This window comes from Octopus bimaculoides, chromosome 3 (assembly GCF_046866305.1).
Source record: "Octopus bimaculoides isolate indiv1 chromosome 3, ASM4686630v1, whole genome shotgun sequence".
NCBI lineage: Eukaryota > Metazoa > Mollusca > Cephalopoda > Octopoda > Octopodidae > Octopus > Octopus bimaculoides.
The window spans coordinates 26470987-26489248 of NC_142930.1; the positions used below are offsets into that span (position 1 = coordinate 26470987).

Here is an 18262-nt window from a genome sequence, read left to right on the forward strand (position 1 = left end):
CTAATAGGAATGTCTCTATAATAAATTAAGATTTGGTAAATATATTTACAAAATTTCTAGTTATGAGTAGATGATTAGACTAATTGGCTACAGATTTCTGAAGTGATGAAAGATTTAACATTTTTTTTCAACTTATAAAAAAAAAGAGTACAACTAAACAAAAGGACACAATCCTCTATTCGGATTCATCAGTTGAAATAGTGAATTCTAATATATATCAAGGGCAGCCTTTAAACACATATTACCAAATTCTGTGATGCTAAGCTAAAAGCAACTGAATATGATGCCAGATTATACCAAGATTTTCCTGAGGAAGGAATGCAACTGTATAAGGTAACAAAAACATGACAACTATTCGGGATATTATTGCTTATATCACTGAATAAGTACCTTTGGTAAGTATTCAGTGATATTATTCTATAGCATAATACTATTCTACTACAGTCTGCATATGTAAAAGTTTAATTGTTGAATAAAATCAAAGGCAAGCTATCATCCACACAACATATATATCACTCATAAGACAATTAACAGATAAACAAGCCTTTCTACTAAACGCACAAGGCCTGAAATTTTGGAGTGGAAGCTAGTCGATTACATCAACCCCAGCAAATAACTGGTACTTATTTCATTGACTCTGAAAGGATGAAAGGCAAAGTTGACTTCAGCAGAATTTGAACATAGAATGTAAAGTATTTTGCTCAGTGTGCTAATGATTCTGCCATTTCATCACCTTAATTGAGAGATAAGAAATGAAACAAAATTGCAGCCTGTTATAGAGACAGCATTTACAATATTTATAAGGCAATTGAATGATAAATATCTGAAATCAAGTATGATGATCATCATCATCGTTTAACGTCCGCTTTCCATGCTAGCATGGGTTGGACGACTTGACTGAGGACTGGTGAAACCGGATGGCAACACCAGGCTCCAATCTAAATTTGGCAGAGTTTCTACAGCTGGATGCCCTTCCTAACGCCAACCACTCAGAGAGTGTAGTAGGTGCTTTTATGTGTCACCTGCATGAAGGCCAGTCAGGCGATACTGGCAATGGCCACGCTCAAAATGGTGTCTTTTATGTGCCACGCGCACAAGCCAGTCCAGGGGCACTGGCAACAATCTCGCTCGAAAATCCTACAGAAGCCAGTCAGGCGGTACTGGCAACGGCAACGGCCACGCTCAAAATGGTGCATCCTATGTGCCACCCGCACAAGAGCCAGTCCAGGGGCACTGGCAACGATCTTACTTGGCTTGCCGGGTCTTCTCACGCACAGCACATTTCCAAAGGTCTCGGTCAGTAGTCATCGCCTCGGTGAGATATAAATTTTCATTGTCAAGATATGAGAATTTTCATAATCTTAAGAATGGCACAATATAAATCCTGTTCAATTGTCTGGATATACCTAGTTCAACTGTTCAGGTATGCTGGCAGTATGAATGGTAAGGCCTAGACCAGCTATGCTGAAATCCTTGGGCCATAACAGTCAACAAGCAAACTGGGGTCAGGAGGGTTTAATGAATGGGGTAGAGAGGTGGGTGAAGGTTCTGGTGAGGCAGGAGGGAGAGAAATAGAAATGGGAAGATAAGAACACACATTAACAAACTCAGCTGACCTCAGTTGTTGGCCAGTTAACACTAAATGAACTTTTCAATCATCCTATATATATATATATATATATTACATAAAGATATAGATAGATTGATAGGTTAGGCAAACAGCTAGCGAGAAGGAGAAAAAGAGAGAGGGAGAGAGAGAAAGAGAGAGAGAGCAAAACAAGTGGGAAGATGCATTAGTGTTAATAATTAGTAAATGAAAAATAGTGTTATGCAGATTTCACATGAAAGGGAAAACGTAAAGTTATTTAATTAGATAAAGCATGGAAAAGTGATGTGAGAGATGAATGAAAATGAATTAAGTTCGTTAACTCATACTGATTGTAGAAGATTTATGACATTCAGGTTATTGACATTCCAGTCAGGAATCTGGAATTCATCGGACTGGCCATGTGATTTGGAAAGTTCAGCTTCTGATGTACAGCTACTGGTCTCAAAGCTGGATGTCACAATGTCAGAGTGCATTCGATCATCCCACTCCTCAGAGCTGAGCATAGGCTGCAACATAAGAAACCATACATGAATAAGGCAGCACTCGGGTTGAAAACAAAACACCAGTATTGTTGAAGCACTTACACATTATATAATATAACCAAACAAGTCCAGTTCTCTCTCACTCCCCCCCCTCTCTCTCTCATTCAAACACTGCAGCTACAGTTTGAGTGATGTTTAACTTGAACTAGTGAGTAAGTCTAACATTTGATAACTCTCTACTACCACTCTGAGGAACTGAAAAGTGGTTTTGTTTATGTTTATTAATTATTAGGATCTCAACAGAGCACAAATCATTCAGAGTTTAACTTCCTAGACAAATTGTTAATTATGTTACTGATTTTTAGCTAGTAAAACTAAGGTAAGTGAAGATAGCTATTTTGTTTCCAGGTAATGTCCCTATCTCCAAGCACTACCAAACATTAATATGAAGTTATTGCGAATAGAACCATCTAAACAGTTAGTATAAAAATGTAAGAATATTCAAATAAATGTGGTCTTCAGACATAAACTAACACCAACTTGAGTAAAAGAAGTATTGGAAATCTCACTCCAAACACTAACAATACACATTTTCATGCTACACTATATTAAACTCACACATACACAATAAAAAAATATTACAGTATCACACAGCTGTTAATATTTTATCTATCTCTACCCAATAAAACTATATTAGCAACAGGCAAATCTATTTTATTTTACAAGTAACAATCAATTCTAAGAAATATGTAGAAATGATAAGAAATATTCATAAAGTTTAATCTTGAATTATTGTAAAAATAAAAAGAAAGCAAGCAAAAAAAATACTCCACGACAAAAAAAAAAAACTGTTGTTAAATAATTTCATTAATCAGTTTTATGATGTATTGGTGTGCAGTGTACATTATATAGAATAGATTATAAAGAAACAGTTGAAATAGTAACTGTTAATCTTGTTACATCAATATAATTGCATATGTATTGTTTGTTAATGTTTTCATGGTTAAATCTTTAGACAAAAAGCTCCTTGCTGGAGTTGAAAGAGACACGGAAATGCATTGTATGTATCTGCTTTGTGTTACCCAATTAATAAATTTAACAAATATCAAGGACTCCAACTCTTTCGGGAACTCAAGTTGAGATTCAGATTTTCAATGAAGTGTAACACATCATGGACAAACATATGATAGAGCAGTGAGGACTTGTTAATCTTACAAGATACAAAGCAAGCTTACAGCTGCTGGTATCTTTAAAAATGCACCCAGCACATTCTGTAACGTAACGAGCAAATAAGCAGAGACAACATGGGTTGAGAGGACCATTTAGTCCTGTTGAGAACATGACAATGTGGGTACACAAGGGAAAATATATATTTTTATTTGCAGGGGGTGGGGCAGGGAAATCTGCATGTAGCTCAGCCTGTAATGAAAAATCTGGAGACGTTCAGCAGTCTAAGAAAACAGATCTTGGGTGAGTCTGAGTCTATTTCTAATATTATGTTATTGTTTGAGTGTTGGATTCTCTGATCTTTGTCTGCAGAACAGGTAACTCCAGTGAAATGTGAGATAAGTTAATGTATAGTTATTTCCTTCATAGATCATTAAGGAATATCCTGAACAAGAATACAGAGTATGACTCACAGACAGGCATTGCAAGACCTTCAACACTTTCAAAATCAAGCAAGCAACAATTCTTACAGAAAGAATTTTATTGGAAAATCAGTTGGCCATACTACAGGAAATATCTCACTGAGTGTAAGAAGAACAAAAGTGTAAAAACATCAAGTTCTATGGAGGTATATATCTTGCAAATATGTATCCCATTTCTCTGTACCTTTCTCCACTCTAATAAAAGCCCACTGAACTGAAAATAAGGTTTTCTGTTTGAACACTAAAACTTATAAATTATATTAACCTCACAAATATTTCCACCAAAGCTGGAATATTTATTATTATTTCTGGTATTTCTAACAATATCCTGCCCACAATTTTGTTCATGCTTTCACAGATAAGCTTCAGTTTCATATATGTCTAGTATATATCATTTTCAAGTCTTATTGATTTACTGAAAGTCACGACCACCTCTGACAGTAAGGTGTCAGTTTACTAGCTAAAATAGAGATATGTAAATGTTTTATTACTGGCAAAGTGCAATGTTTATGTCCAGCTTGTAAATATACGGAAAAAAAAACTATGGGGAGCCACAGTTCATAAGGCCTACTCAATAATTGATAAGCATCTTGTTATTTTGAAACCCAGCCACAGTCCTACAGAATGCAATAAGAAACCTATATCTTCCCTCTGAAAGTCCTTGACAGTAAAGTACTGCACCTTTTGTAATCTTTTAAGAATGGATGTAATAAATACCATACCCAACCTATCTTACTTCAGTTCTCAAGTAAGACACATTAGAGTATGTAGCACATGTATTAGCATAGCTTTGTAGCTGCAGGTATGGCTATATGGTTAAGATGTTCACTTTGCAACCCTATGGTTTCAGATACCATCCCAATATACGGCAAATTATTTAAGTGTCTTCTGCTACAGCTTCTGGTCAATCAATAACTTGTAAGTGAAATTTGATTCATGAAAACTGTACTGAAGCCTATATTATATGCTTGTTTGTATGTGTGTGTATGTGCATGTGTGTGTGCGTGCATGTTTTAACATCTACTCCATGTTTGAATGGTCAGTTGAGGTTTAGTTGAAGCAAAACGTTTTACAGCTGGATGCTTCTCCTGTCACCAGCCTTCACATGCTTTCAAGAAAAGTAATATTTTCCCTAGTCTATTGACCAATAAATAATTTGACTTCCATCTTCCAAATTTCACTCACAAGGTATTGGGCAACCCACAGCTGGAGCAAAGGATATTAATCAAAAACATCTACACAGTAGAAATGAACTCCAAACCATGTGATTCCAAAGCAAAATTTCTTAACCAAACAACCCTACCTGTGCTTAATTTTGCGTTTAAAAATTGATTCTAATGAAATTCAACTTAGAACCATTCTACACCTTAAATACATGCATGCAATCTTATCCAAATAAATGAATGTAGAATCACAGGTAACATGGAGAGGTTCTCTACAAAGGTGCTCTCCATCAAATCAAACTCTATCATCTTAAAAAAGAAATAAGGAAAATAAGAAAATGTAGTTGTTTATACACTTATAAAATGGGATTGTAGTCACAGCTGATGACCAGCCAGATTAATTAGAGCTGATCTACAGTTAAACAATAACAACACAAATACAGGGTCCACAAAAACAGGGTCTCATTAACACACATACAGACATATAGACTTGCACTTACAAATGGTACAACTAAAACCTTTCTAAATGTTTATAAAATATCACACATACTCATGCATACTTCAATGGGATATTTTCTTACCTTTCTATATCCTAGTGTTTCAACAGTTTCTCCATCAGATGAACTTGGGGGCAGGCTAGACTTAAGTAGGGGTGTGGCATAGGAAAGAGGACTCACATTCCTTGTGTGACTTTTGCGCTTACTTTTGCCATGGCGCTGTCTAAGTCCACCATTTTCTAAACAACCTTTCCATTCTTGAATATTATCTCCTGCAATTTTAGATGAAAGAGTATAGTCTTCTTCAGAATGATACAGAGACCACTGCATTTTATCCTTGAGAGAACATTTACGTGACGTCAGCTCATGGTCATCAGGTTGGTTGCTTTTTTTATTATGACTTGGTTCAGATTTCATGAGATCCATGATATCAGAGGAAGAGTGCAAGTCATCCAAACTCCGGCTACGATGCAATTGTCTGTTCTTGTTCAGTTGAAACACTACTTTGGGAGTATTGTTCATTCTAGAATTGTTTTTACAGGTGCCATCAGTATCAATTGCAGATAGGCTTTCAACCTTGGTCTGTTGTATGTTGACATCTTCCAGTTTGCGACTGTAGATACAGTTACCAAGTACCACATAAGTCCGGTTGACTGCCTCAACATTCCTCTGTGAGAGGACTTTGTTGTTGGAATTTTTGTTAGCATAAGGGTCATTCGTTAAGATATTAGGAAGCAGACAATCAGAATGTGTGACAGGTTCACTTTTACAGCTGCTACTACTGCTGCTGCACTGGCTTAATCTAAGGTTCATGCACTCTTTATCTTCATCAGAAGCAGAATTACTATCAGCATCTGGTTGACTATGACTATTCCACCGGCTGTTGGAGTTTTTCCTTGAATTCAAATTATATTCCCTCCGTTTTCTACCATCACATTTTTTGCTATAGGATAATTTGTGGGTGGTTTCAAAGCTGGGTTTCCTTTCTGGAACAATCTTACTGGATCTCTTCCGACAGCTTTTACTGCTCTCTCTATATTAGAATAGAAGCAAAAATAGACCAAATTGAACTTGACAATTCAAACCAATAACAAGTGCAAATATGAAAGAAATTCCAGATGATGAAAATACACAATAACATTGTTGGAATTCACACCTTTAGAAATAAGTGAAAAAGAGCAGCAATTATCACAAGTCCCTATAGCCTGGGCTTGTGATAACCACATGGTCACTTGATTTGCAAAAAATATCAGTCAAATCTCCCTCAACTCACACTCTCTATTATCTTAAAGGAAGGAATGAATGCAGATAGATACACTATGACCGGAAAAAAGAAGATGGAATGGTTGCAGCTGATACATCATTGATCACAGGTCTGCTTGATTAAGGCTGCTCAAGAGCTTAACAACAGGCATAAAGGAACATAATATGTGACTAATTGACTTACTGTACTCTTTCCAGTAACTTACTACATTTTGAGAGTGTGTGTAGTAAGGTCGTTGATCAACCGAAGATATAGTGTACCTGCAGTACTTGACTCTGAAGACTATACCCAGTTGTTAAAACGCTACCTACAGGCCATAGGTTGATGAAGGATGACCAGAGCTATGCATCAACAACTGAATAATTATTCTGCAGCTATATCAGCTACTGAGTCCTCACAGAAACACATAGAACAGAAAAAACAAAGGAAGAAAAAGAAGCTAGTTAAATCATACCTTTGTAAAAGCAAGCCATCTCTGCTGGTAGGTTTATGAGAAAAGTGAGCTAAGACTGTTTGAGAGTGCATTAAACCCAGAATTAACATTAACAAGGCAGGAAATGATACCTCACTAATGGTTACACTCTGAAATAGAAGATTAAATACTGAAATAGGTACCTTCTAACAATTCTTCTATAGTCAAACTATTCTGACACTTTTCACTACATAAAGAACAAGAACTAATTGCTACATGAACAATCAAAGTTATTTAAATTTGAATATCACATTCATCAAATATATATAAATATATTTTAAAGCAAAAAATGTGTAAATTATATAAAAATGCATTTAAAAAATAGCTTGATCCATTCTATTTTTTTTTTAGCAATACAAAAAGCTCAAAACACAAGTTCAAACTTATAATAGCAAGCATTTGGATTTGTTAAAGTAGCACAATAAATCCTTCCAGCATTCTTTAAATGCATATAATACAAGTAAGGACTGCTTGAAAAGTTCTAGAATTTAGCATTTATTCACCAGAAAATGGAAAATATATCATTATGTACTGTTCTCTTAAAAAAAATTTCTTTAAAATAAATATTTACCCTAAAGACCTGCCATTTTCAGAAATCAGATATTTTTAACAGTTATATAATAATAATAATAATAATAATAATAATAATAATAATAATAATAATAATAACAACAACAATAATAATAATAATCCTTTCTATTATAGGTACAAGGCCTGAAGTTTTTGGGTAGGGGACTAGTTGATTACATCGATCCCAGAATTTCACTGGTACTTAATTTAATGACCCTGAAAGGATGAAAAGCAAAGTTTCATCAGCAGAATTTGAACTCAGAATGTAGTGGCAGATGAAGTATCGCTAAGTATTTTGCCTGGCATGCTAACAACTCTGCCAGCATGGTGCATTAATAATAATATGATGAGTCTATTGGATACAGTGTTCAGGTGCACTACCTAACATCTACTTTTCCATCATTATAGACATCAAAGAATCATCTTTTCTTTCCACCCAGTTTTTGGTTTGGCTGAATATAAAGAGGTTGTTGGTTTATAGCAGCAGTAGCCAACTTTTCCTATTGTCTGCATCTTTATGTAATGTTTGATTAATTTTTGCACCCTTACAAAAGTAATATTGCATTTCAAAACAAAAATATCACTTTTCTAATGCCAAATTTAATTTTTTTTTTTAAATTAAACCACCCACAGAGAACTGTGGGTGAACATACTGAACTAAAAGATTAACTGCTTCAGACTCAGTGCATAAAATGCTAATGTAAATTGAACAGAAACAACTATAAATTATTAAATCACTCAATGTTATGAATGAAAGAAATCAGTGATTTTGTTTCTGATTTTCATTCAAGACTTTATCAAAACATGGAACTTCCTTGCTGATTGCAGTTAGCCGATCTTCCAAGGAATTCAGGTGATTCCTAGATTTTATCTTGTTGATAAAAATACTGAAACCAGAATTATACAAGTATCATCATCATCCTTTAACGTTTATTTTCCATACTGGTATGGGTTGGACTGTTTGACAGAACTGAGAAGTCAAAAGATTGTGCCAAGCTCTGATATCTGCTTTGGCATGGTTTTTGAGGTTGGATGACCTTTCTAATGTCAACCACTTCACAAATCTGTCATTACGAATACAATGAGGACACACTTTTAGATAATAATCTATTAATGGTTAAATCTACATATATAGAATAACAAAGCTTTTGGGGTGCATAGAAGAATAGTTATTTTTAAGAGTTAGTTACCAATTTCATTCTGAAAAATGACTTTAGTAAAATATATACTTTACCACTTTGTTGCACTCCTGATATGCTATCTCATACCCCAGCTCTTAGTGGGAACCCCTATGCTATTGGAACACTTATATTCTGAAGATAAATCTAAAACAATTTTCTTACAGTTCTCAAGAGTTTCTTCTAACTATTATCTTTCAGTTGAATTGAGTCTCTCATATAAAAGGGGCTTATTGATCCATTGACAAAGATGTACTAATTCCTGAATAAAGCTATAATCATATAAAATAATCCTTGTTTAACATAATCTATTGGTTGAACCAACAATCACATTTTTGGACATGAATGCTGAAATTGATAGTCTGAATTTTTCTACAGAATCAGATCTTTTGCAGTATATAATACTGTAAAATATCTGCTCCTGTAGAAAAATTCAGACTCATATCTGATTTCTTTCTTTTATATACTTTTATTAGGGTTATTCTTTCTTGATTTTGTTTTAAAGTTTATTGTGTCAATTATTACAACTAAACCAAAATCAATCTATTCTTACCTCAGTTTTCAGGTACTCGCCAACATTACTGATGTAAAGTACTATTGCTACAAGTTGGAATGTGTACAAAACAAGCATTGCAAGCCAAAAGGATCTGGATGTTTGCTGTATCCACCTGAAAAAAAAAAATGTTAAAAAATCTGTTACAAACATTTGGCATGACAAACATGGTGGCTGCGTATGTGACATGAATAAGCTTCCTACTTGAGTCACAGGCTTAGTTTATCCTGAGATGGCCACTTGTTCTATAGCCCTCAACAGGATCTATCATGAATATTGCTAAAGTAGTATAAAAATTAACTAAGCTTATATAAACTTTACTAATCAACTATTGTTCTCTACCAAGGTTAGATCCATCAGAAAACTCTGGCTTTCTATCTACTAACTTTATCAAAAGCCTTAATTTTTTTTAACAATCTAACCACAGCAGATTTCATTTTCTTTCCTTGAGTACTCTCAACTTTTATTTCCTGGTTCTGATTTTATTACAGACTGTTTTGTTTACCCTATGAGAAAAATGGATTACACACAATATAATTGAAAGATAATCTGAAGTGTACAAGAGTTTTAATCATACAGAAAAGCGACAGAATGATGCATTATATCAATCATAGTAAGTCAATCACTTAAGGGATATCTTTAACCAATTTTGAGATGGTAGGGTATAACGTGAGGATTGTTTTCATTTGATGTACCCAAGAAAAATCAGTGTGAAGAGTGCCTTGCTTTCCAAGCTACACTCTGAGAATTTCAACTCAGTACTACACTCTTCAATTAAACAATACACTCACTACTTACAGAATTATGTCATGCTATATTGAAGATATCTATATTATAACAATTGAAGTGAGGCATTTCAGCACTGAGTGTATTTATGACAGATACAGCAGGTCAAACATGAGATACAAACCATTGACACATCAGCTGATAATTGGCCAGCTGCAGCTCTTAAACAAGATAAAATTGGAAAGAACAAAAACTTGGAATACTTTAAAGATGATCAAGGTACCATGCCAACCCGTGTATTGCTTTGAATACAGAAAAATGAAGCTGGTGACTTTGTCCAGAGAGGATGATAAACTAAAATGTATCTTGTGTCATGAAAATAGATACCGAAAAAACTCACCATTTGTAATAGAGTGGGAAAAACATTACTCGTAACACAGCACGTTGAGTAATCCTTGTCCAAGGAACTTGGGGCTTAGCTTTAGTGAATGTAGAGCCTGAATGAAACAGAAAATTAAACAATAATGACTTAGGGGATGATTAACTTTATATTTAAAGATGAAAATTGATTTACATTTAATTGACATAAATACTTAGATAAAAAAAAAACCAATTTAAGTCTTTAGAAATTAGTGATGCTCTACAACCCTGCTTTATTGTACTCCAAACACCAGCAAAGCAATAAGGTAAATAGTAAAGACAACTATGACATTTTTTAACACTTTCATTAGAAAGAATCCAGTCACAAACAAACTGCATAGTCTTTTTTATGTAAGGGATTAAGTCTCTGGCATATTCTACAGCAGTATTCAACCAGAATAAGAATGACAAGTGAAAGAAGAACAATGGTTTCAAGTCAGATGAGATATATCTAGAGTAATATACTGCAGCATTCTCAGTGCCTGGCTGTGACACCCCAGTTGTTAACTAGGCTGTTTAGACAGTAGAACTGACAGAAAAGATTTTATTTGCTGATCTGAGAAAAGCTAAATGTTCAAATCTTTGTTTAATATTTCAGCTATGTAGCATGCACAAAATAACCAAAGCCTTTACAGAGAGTTCTGCTACTGACACAATAAAATTCATTTCTCTTAGCATTTAATTACTCTTACCTCGCACCAAGTCAACATCTATGAATTCTGTCTTCATCCGACCAATTCTACGAGGAACATTATTTATTGACTAAAAAAAGACAGAGAAAAATAAATCTTATATAGGCAAGAAATTTAGGAATTGTAAAAAAAAAAAACAAATCAATAAAAGGCAATGTTTCTTGGTCATGCACTTTCCAAAGGTATAAAGATGTACCATAAAATATTTCCAACTGAGAACAAATGCAAAATTTACATGAAAAAAATTAACCTGCTTTAGTTGGAAATGTGTATGTAAAACAATGCACCTACTGATGGAAACTGAACCACATATCTCATGATTACTAGATGTATGTACTACTTTATAACACATTGAGCCCATGTGTTTTTCTCTCAATTTACAAATAGGGTTTTATACACACATATGCATATGCGGTAGAAAAAGGTATGGCTTCATAAGCAAATGGTTTTGTGTTTGATCTAAATGAAGAGCACCTTGAAAAAGTGTTTTCTAATATGGTCTTTGGTTAACCAATGTCTTGTGAGTGAAATTTAGTCAGTGGAAACCACTGAAGTAAATTGTGAGTTTGTGTGTTTGCGTGTACCTGTGCATGTTGGTCTTCACTCGGGCAGTGATAATCTTTGTCTACAACGCCCATAAACAAAACATCTTGTTCAGCACTTTGATATGCAAACAGCTCTAAAATAAAATACCTAACTTGAAATCAAGTAAGGGTTGGCATCAGAAAGGCCATGTACTGTGAAATATTGCTCAAGAAGTCTTATCTAATCCGCACCAGGATAGAAAAGAATAGAAAAATGATGATGGAAAAAAAAAAAATTGTAATTTATATATGTAATATATCATAATCATTTAATGCCCCCATTTTCATGCTTCCATGGGTCAGACAAAATTTGTTGAGATAACTTTTCTACACCCAGATGCCCTTCCTGTTGCCAAGTAAGGAACTGTATATTTTCCATGGCCAAATATGCTTTACATAACAGTGATGTTTGTTTACAAGATGTCAGGACAAGGGTGTACAAGCACACACCTACACACACACATTCAGCAGACTCCTGTACAGTTTTTGTCAACTAAATTTACTCACAAAGCTTTAGTCAGCCTGAGGCTGAAAAAACCTTAACAGGCCATAAGTGAGAGACAATCTCACGTAATTTGCCATGACATGTACCAAGTTTTAACTCACTCATTTCTCTTTCAGCTATATCAGCAGCATCAATAAAGCAAAGAGATACACAGAGGTTACAGCTCCAACAGTCTGTTAAATCAATTCAGAGACTGCCAACTTTTTGAACATGGGAAGGTCCTTTGTGCCAAGGATCAGGAAAGAGCTGAAGACCTCTGGCAAGGATGGCTTACCCATGGCCAAGACAAAAATTCTTAGTAATCAGATGTCTTTAGGATGGCTGGGTTTGTCCAGCAGGTCCAAAACATCATCAGTGACAAACCCAGCAAGTTGATGAGGACCATCACCAAGCTCTAGTAGCAGAATCCCCTATCAGCAATACAGTGAATGATAAACATCAAATACAAGTTCTATGTGATGAGGAAATGGCAGTCCATATTAGGTAAGACCTGAGAGAACTATGTGATTCTCCACCTCTAACATGATATGACCTCCTTGACTTGAAAGCTCAAAACTTGCATCTGAGGATTTGTGCTGGGAAGTGGTGTCACAGCACCAAGGATCTGTTGGGGATTGCTATTGTAGGCATGTCTGACAGCATGGAGAGAAAAGGGCACCTGATCCCAGCATGCAGTTTTTACCATAACTACCATGGAGAAGGTTAGTTTGTTGCGTTGCTTATATTTTTTTAACTAGCTAAACATATGTACCATCTCCCTGATTAGAGTCTTTGTTTCTCATTATTTTCAACTGAGTTGTTTACCTCACTGTGAACTTTATGTTATTGTACCTAGCCATTTCAAGCATCCTACATGTTAATGTGCCATGGTTCTATTGAATCCTTATGATTCATATATATATATTCGTTTATATTTATATAAGGGGCATTACTACAGAATAATGCCACACACTGGACTTCCTAAAATAAACACATTTAGTATTAAACTATGTATCGACCGATTTCGCGATTACTAGAATTAATCTAGACTCCGCTCATCAGCATAGTATTGTTCATAGTATTAAACGAATAATTATATTCTTGGGAATAGAAATTTCCCGTATGAATTTTTTTTACACACTGGCTTCCTGATAAAATTCTTGTAAAAGATTTTTATCCCTTTTTGAATTTATATATATATATATATATATATATATATATATACACACACACACATATATAATAATGTTCATTTGTTGTTCCCAATGATGACCAAGAACATCAAATGGGAGAAGATGAGTTACGGTGCATCTGGCTGTGGCTGATCAGGCCGATATGTGCTCAGAAGGTTTTGTTGAAGGTTGAGCTCTGGTGGTTGGCTGGGAATGAGGGCAAAGAGTTGGCTTTGGACATGTGCAGCTCACGTTTTTTTTTTTTTGTGCTTCTGTGGTCCTATTCTGTTCATGAGAGGTGACACCTCTGTTGGTGCAGCTATGCCATGCAGTTCCCAGATGCCGAGGTTGAACAGAAAGCACTTCAGTGAAGCTTTAGTGTAACTTTGAAGTGATTTTTTTGCCAACCTTATCATCTGCCATCTGCCAATTCACTGTAAAACAGTCTTTTGGGTAGTCATGTGTCATACATTCAAACAAGGTAGACTGCCCACCTGACCTGCAATCGTCAGCAGTGTATAAATGCTTGGCAGATTAGCTTGAGAGAAGACCTGTGTCTGGGACCTTGTCTTGCCAGGTGATTTTCAATAACTTTTTCTCAGATAGGTTGGCAAAATAACATAGTCTGCCATAGACACCTGTGCTTTGGTTCTTTCTTTCTTTTTCTTTCTTTTTTTTGTCACTTTTGCTATGAATTAAATTAATGAATTCAACGGGTTACATCGTCTGCAAGTAGTTGGGTTCAGCATATTATCCTCCATTTTCTAATTGTTATACAAATTTGGGGTAAAACCTCCACTTTTACCTGCTCCCATTGATTGCACTTAGTATAGCACTAGTGTAGCAATAATTGGGTACCCTCCCAGCAGTATACTGGATAGATACTATCCCTTAGTGGGTCGAACCCCCAACCCCTAACTCTCTCACGTTATACATATATATATATATATATATCATATCATATCATATCATATCATATATATATATATATATATATATATATATATATACAATATATATATATATATATAAATAAATACACACCCATACATTACATACACATGTACACATACATATACACCCCACATTACATACACACACATAGATATACATCTCCCCCCATACTTTATATATATATATATATATATATATATGTATATATATATATATATATATATATATATATATATCAGTACCGCCTGACTGGCTCCCGTAGGATTTTCGAGCGAGATCGTTGCCAGTGCCCCTGGACTGGCTTGTGCGGGTGGCACATAAAAGACATCATTTCGAGCGTGGCCGTTTTCGTGCGGGTGACACGTAAAAGCACCCACTACACTCTCTGAGTGGTTGGCGTTAGGAAGGGCATCCAGCTGTAGAAACTCTGCCAAATTAGACTGGAGCCTGGTGTTGCCATCCGGTTTCACCAGTCCTCAGTCAAATCGTCCAACCCATGCGAGCATGGAAAGCGGATGTTAAACGATGATGATGATGATGATGATATACACACACACCCATACATTATATATATCTTCATTGTTTAATGCCTGCTTTCCATGCCGGCATGGGTTGGACAGTCTGACTGAGGACTGGAAAGCCGGGAGGCTGCACCAGGCTCCAATCTGATCTAGCAAGGATTCTATAGTTAGATGCCCTTCCTAATGCCAACCACTCCGAGAGTGTAGTGGGTCCTTCTTCACAACCTTGATTTTTTTATCTCATTCTGAAAAAAATTTTTTATATATACGCACGCTGATATATGACCTACGTTGGACTCCTTATTCGCATAATCACCGAACCTGGAGCTTAACTATGGTCTATCCATAGCACTTACTCAACATTACCTGATACCTTTGGGTCTTACTGACACCATTACCTCTCATAACCTATATATATATATATATACATATATATATATATATATATATACACACACACACACTTGTATATGGTGTGTTGTGAATTTATGGAAAGAAATCCCATAAAACTCAACAATTTTTTTTTTAAATGGAGAAGAGAAAATGTTAAAATATATAAGTTCTCTTATATATTTTAACATCTCCATTTTTAACAAAATCATTGAGTTTTACAGGATTTCTTTCCATAAATTCACAACACATCATATACAAGTATTATTTTCATATTCACAAATTTATGCCGGTAAGCTATCAGCATACTAGAAATCATTTTTGGAAACCTCCAAATTAAAGGACAAATCTAATTCAACCTTTTTATACACTCACACACACACACATATATATATATATACATACAGATACACATACATTATATAGCATGGAACATGGATGTTAAATGATAATGACACATACATATAGATGCACACACACTGGTTCAAATCTTATTTTGCTTTTTAGATGTAGGAGAGACATGTAAGAAATAAGTTCTGTAAAACAAGTTTGTGTGTGTGTCTATACATGTATGTGTGTGTATACATGTATGTGTGTCTATGCTTGGCGGTAATACCAATCACAAATATGATAATGACCAAAAATAAAAATTAACGACACTCATAAATGCAATGAGATTGAAATCAGCAGAAATGAAATAAAACTGAGAAATGTTAAAATCTAAACAGAAACAAGCTCCATATTTTGAAGAACTGTTTCTATATATGGTAGACAGCGTTGAACAGATAGATAGCATTATGTAGTAACGGATTAAACTTAACTGTAAATTACTGTCATTATTAATGAAGAAGAAGAAGAAGAAGAAGAAGAAGAAGAAGAAGAAAAAGAAGAAAAAGAAGAAGAAGAAGAAGAAGAAGAGTTGTACAGAGCTAACTAATTTTTTAATCACAAATAAATTTTATTAGATATCAATAAACATTATTATTTTTAAAGAAATCATAATTTGCCGTCAAACTAAAAATGAACCACGTAGTTCATGTAGACAAGCAACAGAGTAAATCTAGATTAAATAAAACTTATGTAATAAAATTTATCCTTGAGAGTTACGAAAATAAGAATAGTTAACGTGACTTGCATGTGTACATTAACATATATACATGTAACTATAAACAAAAAAAACATATTCTACATAAAGTGTTAAAGAAAAAGAAGCATGCACACTTATACAAAGCATAAAATAATGTAGACAATTTAGAAATGGCTTTTTCTTTTTTAGTTTTTATTTGATTTTTTTCTTAACTGAAAATGAAATCGAGAAATGCTAACCTACCATGAAAGCCTGCATCTTCATATTTAAGACATTTCTTTTAACTTACATTTATATCATTGGTATTATTAACTAACTAATAAACAAAAAAAAACACACTAAACAATTTAGGTAAGTGGTGGCCATAAATAGGACATGGCTAATATTTGGCTCTGAATATTTAGCCTTCCTAGTTCCTGTAAGGATTCAACAAGTGTCAAGAGAATAACGTAAAATGAGAACGGAAGGAAGAGAGAATAAGTGGGATATACAGAGAGAGACCAACAGACAGTGGTAGGGAGGGAGGGATATCAAGAAATTGGAATGAGAGAGTTATTTACAAAACTACAAGGAGTGTATAGCAAATATATCTAGCAAAAAAGACGTCAGCTGAGGTTAAATCTACTGTCATAAGATACATGTATACATCAATATTTACACAAACACATACATAAGCATACAGACATCCTATACTTGACCCCTTTCTTATTATGTCACTTCTAAGGTAGACTAGCCAAATCATAGCAGTAATGTTTGATAAACTGTCTCGTTTTAATTACTTGTTTTTTTTTTTTTGTTTTATCTTTTTTTCTTTAAAGCATTTCAACTGAGTTTAAGACTAGCAGGCTACATACATTGCTCTCTTTCCAAAACCATCTGCAAGAGAATAGCTTCTGATCAGATGTTGAATGATAAAGATATGAAATGATAAAAAATATCTGAAGATAATTACTGGTATCAGGTTGCAGTAGTTGTAATTAATCAGATAAAAACCAGTGTCAAGGTTGCAAAACAGAGAGAAACTTCAATTACAGGTCTGTATGTGACTAGCAGCGGGAAATACATTGGTTTTCTTGTATGAGTGAGAATATTACTGAAGGCACATTATAGCATCTAAACCTTATATAAGGGACGCCAAGAACTATTTCAAAACAACTTCCATTTGCACACGTAAAATACACCATTTTGAGCATGGCCATTGCCAGTACCGCCTGACTGGCCTTCGTGCCGGTGGCACGTAAAGGCACCCACTACACTCTCAGAGTGGTTGGCGTTAGGAAGGGCATCCAGCTGTAGAAACTCTGCCAAATCAGATTGGAGCCTGGTGTAGCCACCTGGTTCACCAGTCCTCAGTCAAATCATCCAACCCATGCTAGCATGGAAAGCAGACGTTAAATGATGATGATGATGATGATTAACTTTAAAACAGCCTACTGATAAAAAAAAAAAACAGCTGGTAGAATAAGAATGTTAATCCAAAAAAAGTTGACTGAAACACACATGAAATATGGTAGCATATACAGAGTACCAGACTTGTGAGTTATTCCTAAGAAGTTTCATTAAGCCAATCAAACATCTTGGAAATTGCTCAGTCAAATTAGACTAATAGAACTCAGCTAAGAGCAATTTACTGGAGTCAATCTAACTGACTAACCCCATTCCACTAAAATTGTTGGCCATGGGCCTAACTTATCATCAGCAGCAGCAGGTGAAAGGAAGACAGAGTAAGAACTCATGGTTTTCGCTGGTCTTCTCTGACTTATGAGATTGGCATTCAGTTTGAACTTCTGCAGGT

At 34.8% G+C, this 18262-nt stretch overlaps 1 protein-coding gene across 15 annotated transcripts in view; it reads right to left on the minus strand.

The window, feature by feature from the left end:
• LOC106880514 (protein PHTF2) overlaps nucleotides 1-18262 on the minus strand; it is a 93528-nt gene that overhangs the window by 16776 nt on the left and 58490 nt on the right. For 9 of the 15 annotated variants that reach the window (XM_089348723.1, XM_089348719.1, XM_089348721.1 and 6 more), the window contains exons 4-9: nucleotides 11276-11345; nucleotides 10564-10660; nucleotides 9438-9552; nucleotides 7119-7246; nucleotides 5485-6433; nucleotides 1936-2115 (exon numbers count right to left, since the gene is read on the minus strand). In XM_089348723.1, the coding sequence (XP_089204849.1) occupies nucleotides 1936-2115; nucleotides 5485-6433; nucleotides 7119-7246; nucleotides 9438-9552; nucleotides 10564-10660; nucleotides 11276-11345 (1539 nt within the window). Of the gene's footprint in view, nucleotides 1-1935; nucleotides 2116-5484; nucleotides 6434-7118; nucleotides 7247-9437; nucleotides 9553-10563; nucleotides 10661-11275; nucleotides 11346-16710; nucleotides 16930-18262 lie in introns of those variants that run through there. The other 6 variants (XM_089348729.1, XM_089348731.1, XM_089348732.1 and 3 more) reach the window with 3 other exon arrangements.